The sequence below is a fragment of the Vitis vinifera genome, chromosome 6 (genome assembly GCF_030704535.1).
Source record: "Vitis vinifera cultivar Pinot Noir 40024 chromosome 6, ASM3070453v1".
Taxonomy (NCBI): Eukaryota; Viridiplantae; Streptophyta; class Magnoliopsida; order Vitales; family Vitaceae; genus Vitis; species Vitis vinifera.
Window position 1 is genome coordinate 7153801 of NC_081810.1, and position 17873 is coordinate 7171673.

A 17873-nucleotide genomic window follows, 5' to 3' on the forward strand; every position below is an offset into this window, starting at 1 on the left:
TTCGGTTAAGTGGAATTTTTATTTCAAATTTAAAATGGATGACGTAATCTTGGACATGCGCTTAAAAACTTTTCGGTACGGTACCGAAGGAGGTCCCCTAGGATTTTCGGAGATGAAGAAAGCAGAGCTGGTGTTCGTCCCAACTCCCGGCGCCGGTCACTACATATCCGCCGTAGAGTTCGCAAAGCGCTTAATCCACACAGACGATCGCTTCTCTGTTACCCTACTCCATATGCGTTCATCACTCCATCCCCATACAGATCCATACAACACTTCTCTTCTTGCCTCTGAAACCCATCTCCGTATCATTGACCTCCCTCCTGTAGATCCACCTCCATCCCATCTAATCCACAAATCTGTAGAACACTATATTCTACTTTACTTTGAAAGCTTCATCCCTCATGTCAAAGATGCCATCACCCACCTTATGTCAAATCCAGACTCAGTCCCACTCGCCGGGTTAGTCCTTGATTTCTTCTGTCTTCCCATGATTGATGTGGCCAAGGAACTGGGCCTCCCTTCTTATCTATACCTCACCTCTGGTGCTGGTTTTCTTGGCCTCATGCTCTACCTCCCAACTCACCATAGCCAAATCGGCACTGAGTTTGAAGACTCGGATCCTGATCTGGAGCTCCGGAGTTTCGTCAACCCAGTTCCTGTTCGCGTTTTGCCTGAAGCCGTGAGTAACAAGCATGGTGGTTACGCTGCTTACATAAAGGTTGCTCAGAGGTTCAGAGAGGCTAGGGGCATTATAGTAAATACGTTTTCTGAGTTGGAGCCTTACGCCGTTGAGTCGTTCGCCGATGGTCAGACCCCCCCGGTGTACACGGTAGGACCGGTTCTTGACCTCGGGGGTCAGGCTCATTCCTGTTCAGACCGGGTTGACCACGGTAAGATCATGGGGTGGCTTGACGCTCAGCCGGAATCGTCCGTGGTGTTCCTCTGCTTTGGAAGCATGGGGACCTTCGACGCGCCCCAGGTGAGGGAGATCGCCCTTGGGCTCGAGCGCAGCGGCCACAGGTTCCTCTGGGCCCTGCGTCTGCTGAGGCTCGATGGCAAACTCGGTGGAAGCTCTGACGGCACGGAACTCAGCGATATCTTGCCTGAGGGGTTCCTGGATCGAATCGGAGAGAGGGGAATGATCTGCGAGTGGGCACCGCAAATGGAAGCGCTGAGCCACAAATCAATCGGAGGGTTCCTATCCCACTGCGGGTGGAACTCCATCTTAGAGAGCATATGGAACAGTGTACCGGTAGCGACCTGGCCCATGTATGCAGAACAGCAGCTGAATGCCTTTGGACTGGTGAAGGAACTGGGATTAGCAGTGGAAATGAGACTGGACTATCGACAGATTGGGGGAGAAGTAGTAATGGCGGAAGAGATAGATGGTGCAATAAGATGTGTGATGGAGCATGATAGCATGGTGAGGAAAAAGGTGAAAGAAATGGGAGAGATGAGCAGGAGGGCTGTGATGGACGGTGGGTCTTCCTCCAAGTCCCTTGGACGCCTGATCGCGGATATCATGAATCATCCCCAGTTCCCCACTAACACTGTCACTAACTAGTTTATTGCTTTGTGTGATCACGTGGGCTTTCTTCTTTCCTTGGTAATAAAAAAATGTTAAATAAATGAATATAATAAAATAGAAGAGAGGCGGTGGAATAATTGAGTGGATTGGGTGTTGGACATGCCAAGACACAATCATTACTTGTCATAGCCTGGCCCACCACTGACCACACCACAATTCTATGCTTATAACGTAATGTAATGAGCCCCGATTAGATTGGGTTTGAGAACAATACAAATTAGTAGGGCATGTGCCACAAATTTTGGCATAACTGGCTTGTATTTTGGGTCGGATCAAATATTGGCCGGTCCAAACACAAGGCATTTTACGGTCTTACCCTTCATGAAAAATTTAAAGAAAGAATTAATGTCTTTTAAATTTTTTTATTAATATAAAATAAAGAAAATAGATTAAAATATATCAAAATTTTCAATAATATACAAACATGTATGTATGATACAAACATTTCAATGAAAACAAAAAGATATCACCGTGTTTTTTTATCTTTGTTTGTGCTTAATTATAAAGCTACCTTAACATACGCCTTAAAAAAAATCTTATAACATATTTTGTGTACTCATTTATTGGTTATTTGATGCATTTAAAAATGATTTAAGATTTTACTTTTCCAAATATTATAAGTAGTTTCATTCTTTCCTCCAAAGTAAATAAATAATTTTTTTAATTAATTTAATTTCAGAGTTTGAGCAAATCCACAACATTTTTGTTCAATTAATGAAATGACATCGTAATTACATGTGAATTATCAAATAGATCTTCACAAAATCAAGAGTGGAAAAAATTAAAAAATATATAAACAATTAAAAATTTTAAACATATTTTATCATCATTAATATTAATACCTTACATTGTGGTAAAGATAACAAAAAAAAAATTTATTTATTAGTCATTTTTATTTTATTAAATATATACTTTTAATTATTAAGATAAAATAAGATTTTATTCTTTAAATTTGATTGGATTTCAATACTTAAATAATTATTTTTTTATTTATATAATTTTGATATTTATTATAGATAAAACTTAAATATTTAATCCATTTTAAATTTTACAAATATATATATATATATATTCTATTCGATTTCTTAAGTTTGATAAAAATCAATTGGTGTATTAGAAGAGGATGAAAACTATTACCTTGTCGCTATTTCACATCACCACTCCCTCTCAACCTTGAACCTTAACCCCCTAATCGTCAATATAGATCTTTCCCCAAATGACTCGATGCTATAACTCCTTAATCGAAATTCAAAAATGAAACAATTGAATTTTCTTCCTCAACCTCTTCTTTTTAATATTAGTTGTATCCGTTATAAGTTTCTTAACTTTCTAATATTAATTGGATTGGATTTTTAATTTTAAATTATTTTTAAAAGTTCGTAAATTTTATGAATCAAATATGATTTGATTTAAATTTATTTATCTAAAAAGAATTAAAAAGATTAAAGAAAAAAATGTATTTTAGACTGATCATATATGAGAATTTTTTAAATTAATAGATAAAAAGAATAAAATAATAAATATATCCCATTTTACTTTATCAATTTTTTTATCTAATTTTTGTTAAAATTATAATTTTATTCCGTCATAGATTTCTTTGAATTTTAAAAATAAGTGAAAATAATTTTAATTTATTATTGGAAAAATTATTATTTATTTCGCTCTATATTTTAAATTAGTTTTCAAAAACAACCATATGAATAATGCATAAAATTTTCTTTGTATAGTTAGTGTATTTTCAAAAATGACAAAATTCTTAATAAATGATAGTCTTGTACACCCATTTGAATAATTAGTGTATTTTTCTTATACAAATAATGTAATAACCTTGTATAGTTATATAAATTTCATATATATACATAAATTATGTTCACATAAATTTCATACATATGCATAAATTATGTTTACCTGAGTATGTAAACTATGTTCATAATGGTTTGACATTTAAAATAATTAAAACAAATAAAATGATATTTATTTTATTTTTAATATAAAATGTAATTAAAAATAAGATAAAATTATTATTTAAATCAAATTTATTTATTTATTTTCTTTCATTTTTGGAAATAAAGAAAAAAAATAAAAAATTTATTTAACCATAAAAAATATAAATATAAGATAGGTTATAAAATATCAAATTTATTTATTTCATTTTATTTTTGAAATTAAAGAAAAAAGAATAAAAAATTTATTTAACCATAAAAATATTAATATAAGATATGTTAGGAAATAGAAATAATTCAAAATTTATTTACTTATTTCATTTTATTTATTTAAATTAGAAAATAATTTATTTTAATAGATCAAAATGTGCCCCCTAATGTTTTACTTTGTTTAATAGCAAACATACAATATATTTTAGTTTATTATTATTTTATATCCTTAATATCAATTAGATTGATATAAGGATGTTTGGACAATTTTGACTTAGGCACATTTCACCTCAAGCACAACTCTCACCTAGTTCTCATTGGATATTGAAAATTGTGTAGGAGCTATCGACACCATTACAGCCAAACCACAATAAAGGTGGGACCAGCCGACGAGACCATAAATCATTTCCCTTAGCAGGAAAAATATCAGCAAGGAAGAAGGTAAAGTGCTGCATCAAGAAAAGTAGGAATTCAGAAAAAGAAGAGACACCTGAGAATTGCAATGAAGAAAGCAGAGCTGGTGTTTGTCTCGGTAGCAGGCCGCGGTCACCTTGTATCAACTGTAGAATTCGCAAAACGCTTAATCCAAAGGGATGATCGCTTTTCGGTCACCATCCTCTCCATCAACTCCCCATTCGGCCCCGACGCGCATGGATACAACAAATCACACCTTGCTTTTGAACCCGGTCTCAGTTTGATCGATCTCCCTCCACAGGATCCCCCTCCACCTTACCTTAAAAAATCCATTGCACAATTCCTGTCAGTTTACATCGAGAGTTACATTCCTCATGTGAAAGACGCCATCATCAACCTCAAATCAACTCGGCCTCTCGCTGGGGTAGTCCTTGATTTTATATGCATCTCAATGATTGATGTGGCCAACGAACTGGGTCTTCCCTCATATCTGTTTCTAACCTCTGGTGCTGCTCTTGTTAGCCTCATGCTCTACCTTCCCACCCGCCATACACAAATCAGCGCTGCCTTTGAGGACGCGGATCCTGAGTTGGTGATTCCAGGTTTCATAAACCCAGTTCCGGTTAGCGTTTTGCCTGAAGCACTGAGGGACAAGCATGGTGGTTATGCCGCTTTTATAAAGGTTGCTCAGAGGTTTAGAGAGGCTAAGGGCATTATAATCAATACATTTACTGAGTTGGAGCCTTTCTTAGTGGGTTCCTTCTCCGACGGCCAAGCTCCTCCAGTGTACACGGTCGGACCAGTGCTTGACCTCGAGGGTCAGGCCCATTCTAGTGCAGACCGGGCTGACCATGATAAGGTCATGTCCTGGCTTGACACTCAGCCGGAATCCTCTGTGGTGTTCCTATGCTTTGGGAGTCTGGGCACCTTCGATGTACCCCAGGTGAGAGAGATCGCGCTTGGACTTGAGCGCAGCGGCCACAGGTTCCTGTGGTCTTTACGTCGGCCACCGCCAGATGGGAAGTTCGGTAGCCCAAGTGAAGGCACGAATCTGGATGAGATGTTGCCAGAAGGGTTCATGGAGCGGATCGGAGGAAAAGGAATGATCTGCGGTTGGGCACCACAAGTGAAAGTTCTGGCCCACGAAGCCATTGCTGGGTTTGTATCCCACTGCGGGTGGAACTCAATCTTAGAAAGTGTGTGGAACAGTGTGCCAATAGTCACATGGCCACTTTACGCAGAACAAAAGTTGAATGCATTTGAGATGGTGAAAGAATTAGGATTGGCAGTGGAGATGAGATTAGACTCCAGGTACGACGGAGATGTTGTGATGGCGGAGGAGATAGATGGAGCCGTAAGACGTGTGATGGAGGCTGATAGCACAGTTAGAAAGATGGTGAAAGAGATGGGAGAGATGAGTAGGAGGGCTCTGATGGAGGGTGGATCTTCATACAATTCGTTTGAACGGTTGATCCATGCGATGATAAATACCCGGTAAATAGTACTGTTCCAAATATTTTTAAAAATTAATTTTATCTAGGTGTTTTATTTTCAATTATTTTTTATATTTAATCTATTATTTTTAAAATAGCCAAATTCTAAATTCAAAACAAATAAGCACCAACTTAACTCAACTTTTATGTTACAACTACAAACAAACCAATTATAAATCACCTTATACTAAAAACTCAATGGTAATTTTAAAAAGTGTTTTTACATTTTTTAACATTTAAAATTTTTTATCATTTAAGTATTAAAATAATTAAAAGCATTTTTTAAAATCACTGTCAAATTGTATTCTAATAATGCGTTTAACAATGATTATAAGAAGTGTTTATAATATTTTTAATACTTGAAAAATGAAAATTTTTAAGTATTATAAAGGTTAGAAACACTTTCTAAAATTACCATTAAATATATTCTAAATCTAGCAAAAATAATTATTTAAACAAAAATATTCAAATATTTCTTCATATTGCATACATGTTTTACACAATTTAGGTAATAAGTCATTTCACTTTAAATAACTATCAAATAAGGCACTTGGTTAAATTATTGAAAAATACTACGGTTTTATAGCGGTATTTAATAAATAAAATATCTTAACAATTGAATATATATACGTATGATAAAATCTAAACTGTTGAATAAAGATATAACTCATCAAAATATTAAGATACAAATAAATCATATAGGGATGTAAAAAATATGACCTAAAAATATATACTTCACACCATATGATTGATTTTGTTATGTACAAAAAATGTCCTTTAATATTTTAGCCAAGCCCTCAATTATAACAATAATTAATTTAAATAATCTACTTCCCCGTTCTGGCCGCCTATGCAATGAAGTCCAGGGCCCAGACACCTTTAGCGTCACATCATTCTTTAGATATTTTAGGTTGCGGGTCCTCTTCCATACACTTCTGGGACCGTGATATTGATACCTAGAATTTTAGGGCTTTGACAATTTGCTTTCTAAATAAAATATCTCTGAAGTTGATATAGAATTTTCTTTCCTCTTTATGACAAGGGATTGTGCCATCTTGAATGTGTGGAAGTATGATCATGTGGAGGTATGCCATCTTGAATGACGCTGCATTGTCATGTTGTGAATTATCAAATAGATCTTCACAAAAATCGGGGTGGAGAAAATTATTATAAGAAAAATCCAATTTTTTTATAATTAAAAAAGTTATTGATTCATGATTTAATAGTCGGACTTATGATTAAATTAATAACGTTATAAATATATAATTTATATATCATTAAAATTAAAAATAATTATAAAAAATTTAAAAAAACATATAAACAATTAAAATTCTAAACATATTTCATCATTTTATCATCATAAAAATTAATAGCTTATATTATGATAAAATTAACACAATAATTTACTAACTTATTAGTCAATTTGATTTCATTAAATATGTACTTTTAATGATTAAGATAAAATAAAATTTTATTATTTAAATTTGTTTGGATTTCAATATTTAAATAATTATTTTCTTCAAAACTATTAGTTTATTTATTTATTTATATAATTTTGATATTTATTATAGATAAAATATAAATATTTAATTCATTTTAAATTTTACAAATACATATTAGAAGGAGGAAAACCCCACCCCCAAATCTTAACCTTAAGTTTGTAGTTGTTACACCCCAAAACACACTCCAAGGTCATGATAATTATTTCACACCTCAAGCCCAAATGCTCAAAGTGGAAATGACACAAATATTCATATTGTAATTGGAAATTTACCAATTACCAAATTCCTATTTAGAGTAGTATGACAAAATTCTAAAATTTTCAAGTATCAACTTTAAAAAAAAAACCTAATACATCAACCAATGTGTTATTGTCCAAATAACTCTCAATTCAAATAATTTAAACAGGAATTAAAATTTAATATCTAAACAATGTCACAAATAAAGTTTGAACCAAAATCCTAATAAAGAAAAAATTTCCCAATTTAGTCATTACTCCTTGCCCGAACTGAAAGTACCTGAAGAATTATCAACGAAGGGGCATGAGCTTAAAGCTCAATAAGGAACATCAATGCAGTTTCATGGATCAAACATTTTCAATCATACTTACAAATAGGAGATATAACATATACTTATTTTTATAAAAACTTTCGAGTTCAAAATATTAATACATTCAAACTTTTCAACAAAACTTTCTCATATCCATTTCAAAACAATTTTTTATTAAAACCAAATCGAATACATTCAAAATATTTTTACTTTGGTTATCAAATAACAAATGGTGTCCGGTTAAGTGAGATTTTACAAATGAGGGGTTAGTTTCAAATTTGTTTCATTTAAGGTGAACAAAACCAAATGTCAACAATTATAACCCGTTGACTAGGGCCGTAAGGTCAACTATTATAACCCGTTAACTAGGATCATAAGGTCAACTATTATAACCCGCTGATTAGGGCCGAAAATGTCAACAATTATAACCCGTTGACTAGGGTTATATAATCTAGAGTCAAACATTTTATTTCATTAATTCAAACTTACAAAACAAAATAACATATCTCCTTAATTTTTCACTTTTCATATATAAATAAAGAAAATTCTCAAAAAAAATATTTTTAATACAAAACACATATTTGATTCATACGAAAAGATAAAAGTAATATTTTTACACTTTACACATTTCAAAATACAATATAAAAAGAAAATTATTTTCTTCTATAAAAATCTGCATTAATTTCCCTTACCTTGAAGAAGCATTCAAAATCTTGAAGTATTTAACTCTGAAAAATTTTCTCCTCACCTAACATAATATCATACACAATATTAATTATTGATTATTTATCCAAATATATAAATTTGAAAATCCTAAAAATGTTTTATTTAGTATTAGGGATCCTAATTAATTTCTCATGTTAATATTATTATTATCCACTATTATTTTTTAACTTACTAAACAATAATAAATTAATTTAGTGAGTTTCTAAATTATTGTAAAATTCATTTTCTTTTCTAATCTTACCCTCACTATTTATTTCTTTACATAATTAAATTAAATTAAAACTTATATAGGAAACTATTATTATTATTAATATTTCATATGTTAACTTAAAACTAAATATTATAATTTTTATTAATTTTCAAATTCAATACATAACCAACCCATTATCCTCCTATCTTCATTGCACGCACAAAACCCTAAGAATAAAATTGTAAGCCTCATGTTTCTTCTTATTATTTATTATTATAAAAAATATATTTACATATACAATCTTTTCCAATGCCTAAGTCAACACCTTGGCAACACACGCTTGCTCCAATTTTTTTTTTTTCCAAATCTAAAGTCCACACAAATGATATATTTATTTATTTTCTAAATCTAAAATTTCTTTTCTTCCATTGATTTTTCATTGATTTTGTTTGCTGTTTGATTGAATTTTTCTAAATCTTCCTATTTTCATCACAAATTAATCAACATTCATAAATTTACAGTCTTTTGATCTAAAAATTAATTTAATAAATCCCAATCTAGATTGAGATATTCCAAAAAAATATCTAAAGTTTTTAAAACTAAGTAATGAATATAAAATATTAATTTAAGGATTAAAATCTTATCTAAAAAATTGATCTTTAAACCCTAAACCTCAAAATTCTGAGTTCTTTGATCTTATGATCTTTGTGTAAAAGAGTTTTCTAAATAAAGAAGATATGAAAAATCTAATTTATATCTAGGGATTTCAAATATGAAAATACATTTTTACCCTTATTAAATTACTTTAACTAATTATTAATTTCTAAATTATGATTTTATCCCTAAATTGGGTTTGGGGCATTACAATAATTGTAAATATTGATCGATATTTTGCCAATGACTCGATGCTTTCACTCCTTAGTCAATATTAAAGGATGAAACAATTGAATATTAATTTATTTCCCAACCTTTTCTTTTTAATATTATTGTATCCTTCATAAGTTTCTTAACTTTCCAATTTTAAATTATTTTTTAAAATTAATAAATTTTATATATCAAATATGTTTTGATTTAAATTTATTTATCTAATGAAAAGATTTAGAAAAGTTTAAAAAACATTAAAAAAATGGATTTTTAGAGAGATCATATTTGAGATTTTTTAAAATTGATTGATAAAAAGAATAAAAGAATAAATATATCCCATTTTACTTTATCTATTTTTTTTATAATTTTTGTTAAAATTATAATTTTATTCCTTCATAGTTTTCTTCAAGGTTTGAAATATTGATAAATATGAATATATTGGTATTTGGATTTTACGGATATATGGAGAATATCTAAGAAATATCAATAAAACAAAAATTATTCAAAATTCATGAAAATATTTGAAAAAACTAGAAAAAATGATAAATAAATAAAAATACATATGTTAAAGTTATTTTTTTAATTGTAATTGATATATGTATGGTTAAAGAAAAAAATATTGATAAGTAAGAATATGCTAATATTAATAATTTATTATTTATCTAATCAAATTAATTTTAATTTATAAAATATTACAACTTAATTATTTTTTTTATATTTTATTATTATTTTTAATAAATTCATATTTTTAATAATTTAAAACAAAAAAAATCAAAATTAAATAAATTTAAAATGATAAACAAAAAAATTTTAAAAGTGAAATGATATTAATTTTTTTAAAATATGATTAATGAGATAAATGATGATGTATTTAACATTTAAACTATAATTTATTTAATTCAAATGTATTCTAATGTAAAATAAGTGATGATGCATATATGATTTTTTTAATATTTTATTATTATATAAATAATATTGAAAAATATTTATTAAAAAAATTATAATGATGATTTTTATACCTTTATTAATTAATTAAATAAAATTTAAAATAAAATAATTAATTTTTTTTCAATACTGAAATTTAACATATTTATTATTATCGGATATTAAAATATGAGAACTTGGTCTACAACCAAGCTTGAGCACAGGCCTTTTGGCCTGGTTCGAATCCCCTTCGCAGCCCCTTCAAATTTGAAGCGCGTGGGTAGCTGGGCCGCGTCCCTTTCGCCACTACTTTAATTTAAAGCTGCCACTTTAAATTTGAAGCGTAGGTAGCTGGGCAGCGTTGACCGCAGGAGAGTCCGATATATCGGATTTCCGGCAAAAAATTGGCGCACCTATTTTTCCATTTTTCGTCGATATTTCGGTGAAACATCCCAATTTTTCAAACACGTTTTCTTTGATTTTTAAAAATAAGTGAAAATAATTTTAATTTATTCTTGGAAAAATTATTTTAAAAAACAACCGTATGAATAGTGCATAAAATTTTAAATTATTTATTTTATTAGAAAAAGAATTTTGGAAAACCTGAGATGGTATGGGATAATATCAGCGATGCAATATGGAGCTATCAACACCATTAGGGCCAGCAGATAATAAAGGTGGGACCATCGATCATTTCCCCTAGCAGGAAAAATATCAGCAAGATAAGAGGTAGGTGAAAGGGATTGTGGTAGGTGGAGGTTAAATATTCTTGATCTGGGGGTAGGAAGAAGAAAAATTAAAGAGCAGACAACGGAGATGAAGAAAGCAGAGCTGGTGTTCGTCCCAACTCCCGCTGCTGGTCACTGCATATCCGCCATAGAATTCGCAAAGCGCTTAATCCACACGGACGATCGCTTTTCTGCTACCATCCTTCAAATGCGTTCATTACTCAATCCTCATTCAGATATATACAACAAATCTCTTCTTGCCTCTGAAACCCGTCTCCATTTAATTGACCTCCCTCCTATTGATAACCCTCCACCCCATGATCTCTTCCTCAAATCCGCAGAACACTACATACTGCTTTTCATTGAAAGCTACATCCCTCACGTCAAAGACGCCATCACCCACCTCATGTCATCTCGCTCTTCCCCAGACTCAGTCCCACTCGCCGGGTTAGTCCTTGATTTCTTCTGTCTTCCCATGATTGATGTGGCCAACCAACTAGGCCTCCCTTCGTACCTATACTTCACCTCTGGTGCTGGTTTTCTTGGCCTCATGCTCTCCCTCCCAACTCGCCATAGCCAAATCGGCACTGAGTTTGAAGACTCGGATCCTGATCTGGAGCTCCGGAGTTTCGTCAACCCAGTTCCTGTTCGCGTTTTGCCTGAAGCCGTGAGTGACAAGCATGGTGGTTACGCTGCTTACATAAAGATTGCTCAGAGGTTCAGAGAGGCTAGGGGCATTATAGTAAATACGTTTTCTGAGTTGGAGCCTTACGCCGTTGAGTCGTTCGCCGATGGTCAGACCCCCCCGGTGTACACGGTGGGACCGGTTCTTGACCTCGGGGGTCAGGCTCATGCCGGTTCAGACCGGGTTGACCGCAGTAAGATCATGGGGTGGTTAGACGCTCAGCCAAAATTGTCTGTGGTGTTCCTCTGCTTTGGAAGCATAGGGGCCTTCGACGCGCCCCAGGTGAGGGAGATCGCGCTTGGGCTCGAGCGCAGCGGCCACAGGTTCCTCTGGGCCCTGCGTCTGCCGGGGCCGGATGGCAAACTCGGTGGAAGCTCTGATGGCTCGGAACTCAGCGAGATCTTGCCTGAGGGGTTCCTGGATCGAATCGGAGAGAGGGGAATGATCTGCGGTTGGGCACCGCAAATGGAAGTCCTGGCCCACAAAGCTATAGGAGGGTTCGTATCCCACTGCGGGTGGAACTCCATCTTAGAGAGCATATGGAACAGTGTACCGATGGCGACCTGGCCCATGTATGCAGAACAACAGCTGAATGCCTTTGGACTGGTGAAGGAACTGGGATTAGCAGTGGAATTGAGACTGGACTATCGACAGAGTGGGGGAGAAGTGGTAGTGGCGGAAGAGATAGATGGTGCAATAAGATGTGTGATGGAGCATGATAGCATGGTGAGGAAGAAGGTGAAGGAAATGGGAGAGATGAGCAGGAGGGCTGTGATGGACGGTGGATCTTCCTCCAATTCCCTTGGACGGCTGATAGCTGATATCATCCCCATTGACTAGTGTATCGCTTAATCTGATCGTGTGGTTTTTCTCCTTACCTTGAGAATTCACTGTTAAATGGTTGAGTTGACTGGGGGTTGGGCATTGCGAGCCATGTACGAATGTGGTCCACCGTCCACCATACGGTCCATACCACAGTTATATATTAGATATTATGAGGATGAACTGTCAAGTCATCATTTTATCTTATCAATTCTGATTTAAGGAGTTCCAACTTCCAAGTGGGTATGACTCCCAAGTATATTGGACTTGATAAAAATATAAATTGGGGTGGATAGAACAAAAGATTGCGTCGTGCATGCTGAAATCACGAAATTGATATAAATATTTGTATTTCTTTGCCGATATTATCAAGACTAGAAGGTTATTTAGACTTTGTTTTGCTCTATATTTAAAATTCAATACGACATATTCATAGTCCATTCCTGGTTTTGATATTGATACCTCGACGAGAACAAGCAGCTATCATAATACTTTTATCTTTGATTGTAGTTAATTACAAGGCTATATTGGCATATGTCATCCAAAAATCTTAATCACATACTCTGTGTGCATATGCATCTTCGTTGGTTATTTGATCCGCTTAAAAATGTGTTAAGATTTTATTTTTTCAAATATTGTAGCGTATGTGTTGGGAATTTCGTTTTCTTCGGTTGACGAAACAGCATTGCATTGCCCTGTTTTGAATAACAAAGATAATGTCCACCAAAAACAGGAGCAGAGAAAATTAGTAGAAGGAAAAAACGGTGGTCGGAACAAGGATTTTTTATAAGATTATGGTAGTTTTAAAAAATAAATTTTAAATTATCGTTATATGAAAAATAATTCTAAATCTATCGTAATTTTGTCAAAATAGGAAATAGAAAATAATTTGTAAATGAAAAAACATTTCTTCAAAAAACGATTTATGTATCTTGAAAAGACGATTTTCACTAAAAAAAATTAAAAAGTGAGAAATCGTCTTTTTAAAAGACGATTTCAAAAAAAAAAAATCAAGTGAGAAATCTTCTCTTAAAGAGACGATTTCCATAAAAAAAAATTGTGTATGTGAGAAATTCTCACTTAAAAGAAAAAAAAAATCAAATGAGAAATCGTTTCTTGAAGAGATGATTTTCACACAAAAGTGAGAAATTTTCACTTAAAATAATAATAATAATAATAATAATAAATAAAAAAAGTCCAAGTGGAAAATCGTCTCTTCAAGAGACGATTTCCATATCACTTTTAAAAGTTAGAAATTCTCACTTAAAATAAAAATAAAAACCCCTTCAAAAATCCATTTTTTCATTCTTTATTCTATTTATACCATAATACAATTATTATAAATATATATTATAAAATTAATTAATTTTATTTACTAAATTGAATATAAGATAAATAATCTATTATTTTTTTTCTTACTTTGAAATTTAAAAAAAAGACTATTATCAATTTATGTGAAAAATAAGTTTTAAAAACAATTGTTATTAATTTATTAAATAATTATTTAGTATATTATTTTAAAAAAACCAAAGGGGAAATCATCTCTTGAGACAATTTCCACATCATCTTTAAAAATGAGAAATTCTCAGTTTTTTTTTTTAAAAATCCTTCAAAAATCCTTTTTTTCATTCTTTATTCTATTTATATAATAATACAATTATTATTTACTCTTATAAAAAATCCGATGGAACAAGAGGATGCATGGCAATTCCAAACCCCTGTCTAGTCTCTCTTCCACGTTCCCACTCCCTCCCAACCCCAAACCCTAACTCCATAACCCTTAATAACGACCGATATTTCGCCAACCACCCGACACTTTCACTCATCGACCAATGCTCCGAAACGAAACAATTGAAGCAAATCCATGCCCAGATGCTCCCTACTGGTCCCTTCTTCGACCCCTTCTCCACCAGTAGACTCATCACCGCCGCCGTTCTTTCCCCCTTCCCCAGCCTCGATTATGCCCAGCAAGTGTTCGACCAAATTCCCCACCGAAATCTCTACACTTGGAACACTCTCATTCGCGCTTATGCTTCCAGTTCTAATCCCCATCAGAGCCTCTTAATCTTCATACGAATGCTTCATTAATCTCCTGATTTTTCTGACAAATTCACTTTACCTTTTCTGATCAAAGTCGCGTCGGAACTTGAGGAGTTGTTTACAGGGAAGGCTTTTCATGGAATGGTGATTAAGGTGTTGTTGGGTTCGGACGTCTTCATTCTTAATTCTCCGATTCATTTTTACGCCAAGTGTGGAGAGTTGGGTTTGGGGTATAGGGTTTTTGTGAATATGCCTAGGAGGAATGTTGTTTCTTGGAATTCGATGATTACAACTTTTGTGCAGGGGGTTGTCCGGAGGAGGCATTGGAGTTGTTTCGGGAAATGGAGAGGCAGAATGTGAAACCTAATGGCATAACAATGGTGGGGGTTTTGGCAGCTTGTTCCAAGAAGTCGGATTTTGAGTTTGGGAGGTGGGTGCATTCGTATATTGAGAGGAACAGGATTGGTGGGAGCTTGACTTTGATTAATGCTATGCTTGATATGTATACAAAGTGTGGGAGTGTTGAGGATGCAAAAAGATTGTTTGATAAGATGTCACAGAAGGATATTGTCTCATGGACGACTATGCTTATTGGGTATGCTAAAATAGGGGAGTATGATGCGGCTCAGGGTATTTTTGATGCAATGCCTAATCAAGATACCGCTGCATGGAATGCTCTCATAATTGCTTATGAACAGTGTGGTAAGCCAAATGAGGCTTTGTAGCTTTTCCATGAATTGCAGCTGAGCAAAACTGCAAAGCCTGATGAGGTCACTCTTGTTAACACACTTTCGGCTTGTGCTCAGCTGGGAGCAATGGATTTAGGTGGATGGATCCATGTGTACATAAGGAAGCATGGAATGAAGTTAAACTGCCATCTCATTACCTCACTTATTGACATGTACTGTAAGTGCGGGGATCTGTAGAAGACACTTGTGGTATTTCATTAAGTGGAAATGAAAGATGTGTTTGTTTGGAGTGCCATGATTGCAGGTTTGGTAATGCATGGGCATGGGAAGGATGCAATAGATTTGTTTTCAAAAATGCAAGAGGCTTAGGTCAAGCCCAATGCTGTGACTTTTACTAATATACTATGTGCTTGTAGCCACGCGGGATTAGTGGAGGAAGGCAGGACTTTCTTCAATCAAATGGAGCTGGTTTATGGGGTTTTGCCTGGAGTCGAGCATTATGCTTGTATGATTGATATTCTTGGTCAAGCAAACCTGTTGGAAGAAGCTGTGGAATTGACAGAGAAAATGCCAATGGCCCCAACTGCTTCTATATAGGGGGCCCTGCTTGGAGCCTGTATTCATCCTGATTCCACAACAGCACATCTACGAGTTTAGCGTTCATCGTATCTTCCCAATCCAGAGCCATACCAAATTGTGTAGAAACCCATCCATCCCTAGTTAGCTCTACTCATCTCGGGCTCCTTTAGAATGCTTCTTCTACTCATTTCTCGGAATTGAAGCCTCTATATAGAACCCATTCATGTCCTGAGTAGCAACAACCAGTAGTTGCATCTTTATCAGGTCTCATTGTCGTCTTTCTCATTTCTGTGTTCGCATGGCTTGTGTGGGGGGTATCCCTCCACATGTCATTCTCAAACTTAAGACCCCTTAGCTGACCAGGACAAAACACATAACCCATTTGGGATCACCTCGTTTGGACCAAGATAAATTCTGTTTAACACCAGAAGTGAGATGTTTCCTTTCTTCCACAAGCCCAAACATAATAGACAGGCTGGGCTCATTAGACTCTTAGACGGGAAAATTAATCCAGTCAAGTCCTCAAGATTTCTGGCATGCGTGATCAACCACGCCTGATGTTTAAGCACCAGCCCAGACACCTGACATTTGAGTGGCGGACAGGACTCTATTTATACCCAATAGTCAATGTCAATTAATTGTTACATATAATCCCATACATTGGTAGGCTAAATGGATAGTTAGCTACATAGTTCGAGATTTTGGCATGTTAGCAGTTGGCACCAATTAGCCGCCCTTATCTGATATGATTGGCTAGCGGCCCTAAGGGCAATCATCATTATAAGAAACGCTAGAGTGCATAGTCAACACTACAGTAACGGTGTCATAAGCTCTATATAAACCCCTCAAAAAGCATTAATAAGGCACACACGCATATACGCTCATTCTCTCACACAAAATAGTTAGAGTTATCCTTGTCTGACTTAAGCTTCAAAGGGGTCTGTCTGGACCACCCATCCGGACATCCTTTTGTGCAGGGAAGAAGTCTATCTGATTCTAGTGCAGTTGGACGAACTCCTCAAAAACCATGAAGAAGGGAAGAAGTCTGCCTAACTCCAGTGAAGTCTGATGAACTTGACTCTGGTTGGCTCGACACCAATAGCATTCATGGCCACCCCAAAGCCTATCCACAACCCTCCACCAAAATACCTCATCTATCAAATTTGAATCTCAAGCCACATAACTCCGCACCTACTCTATGCCTAAAAAAAAAAAACACCTTATAGCCAATTCACCATTGCCTCGATCCTTTGTACCCATCGAATTGATCACCACACCACACTCGACTTATCCTTCATACCATACTCACCACCATCAACCTAACCCACATTGCCCACCAAGCACTCCTCATTTTCCACACAACACTGGCTACTGTTTAACATGACATTATTACCGATTGAGAGACTTCCAGTAAATCTCCAATTGATTTTGGTTTGGACGAAGGCTACTAATCTAGACCCGAAAACCATCTTTGTTGATTGTTCCTTGCGCTTCGGTGGGTCTCTAGAGTTTAGATGAAGCTGGAAAACTGGTGAAGCAAGGGGTGCTTAAGCCTGAGGATTTCATATTCTTTGTTGGATATGTTGGGTGGCAGTTGGATCAGTTGAGAGAGGAGATGGGATCAGACTATGGGTATGTGGCTGCATATAGCCCATACGTGATCGATGGGGTCTTAACAGAGTCTTCCTCTGGTGTATGGGATGAGGTTTTTGTAGTCAAAAGGGAAATCATTATTTTGAACTGAACCCGATGCCTAAGCAGGATATGTAGTCAGTTTTGAGCCTACAGAATTTAAGAAATTGCTCGCCAATCGGGGAGGATATTACGTCAACTTGTGATGATAGAAGCTTGGATTCTCATGTGGCACAAGGAGAGAAGACAAAATGAATGATCAAACTCAAAAGGACAAGCCCTTGTTCCTGCCAACTT

At 34.5% G+C, this 17873-nt stretch overlaps 3 protein-coding genes and 1 pseudogene across 3 annotated transcripts; all 4 read left to right on the forward strand.

The window, feature by feature from the left end:
- LOC100265697 (UDP-glycosyltransferase 71K1-like) lies at positions 1-1746 on the forward strand. The gene has a single exon (XM_002279408.5). The coding sequence runs from the start codon at positions 35-37 to the stop codon at positions 1562-1564; it is 1530 nt and encodes a 509-aa protein (XP_002279444.3). The 5' UTR covers positions 1-34; the 3' UTR covers positions 1565-1746.
- A 2437-nt stretch (positions 1747-4183) lies between these two features.
- Positions 4184-5710, forward strand: LOC100243372 (UDP-glycosyltransferase 71K1). The gene has a single exon (XM_019220385.2). It carries the CDS (start codon positions 4244-4246, stop codon positions 5651-5653), a length of 1410 nt encoding a protein of 469 aa, XP_019075930.1. The 5' UTR covers positions 4184-4243; the 3' UTR covers positions 5654-5710.
- A 5364-nt stretch (positions 5711-11074) lies between these two features.
- LOC100241504 (UDP-glycosyltransferase 71K1) lies at positions 11075-12861 on the forward strand. The gene has a single exon (XM_002279439.5). The coding sequence runs from the start codon at positions 11218-11220 to the stop codon at positions 12652-12654; it is 1437 nt and encodes a 478-aa protein (XP_002279475.1). The 5' UTR covers positions 11075-11217; the 3' UTR covers positions 12655-12861.
- Positions 12862-14316: 1455 nt separating this feature from the next.
- Positions 14317-16641, forward strand: LOC109122736 (pentatricopeptide repeat-containing protein At2g29760, chloroplastic-like; annotated as a pseudogene).
- Positions 16642-17873: the final 1232 nt, after the last annotated feature.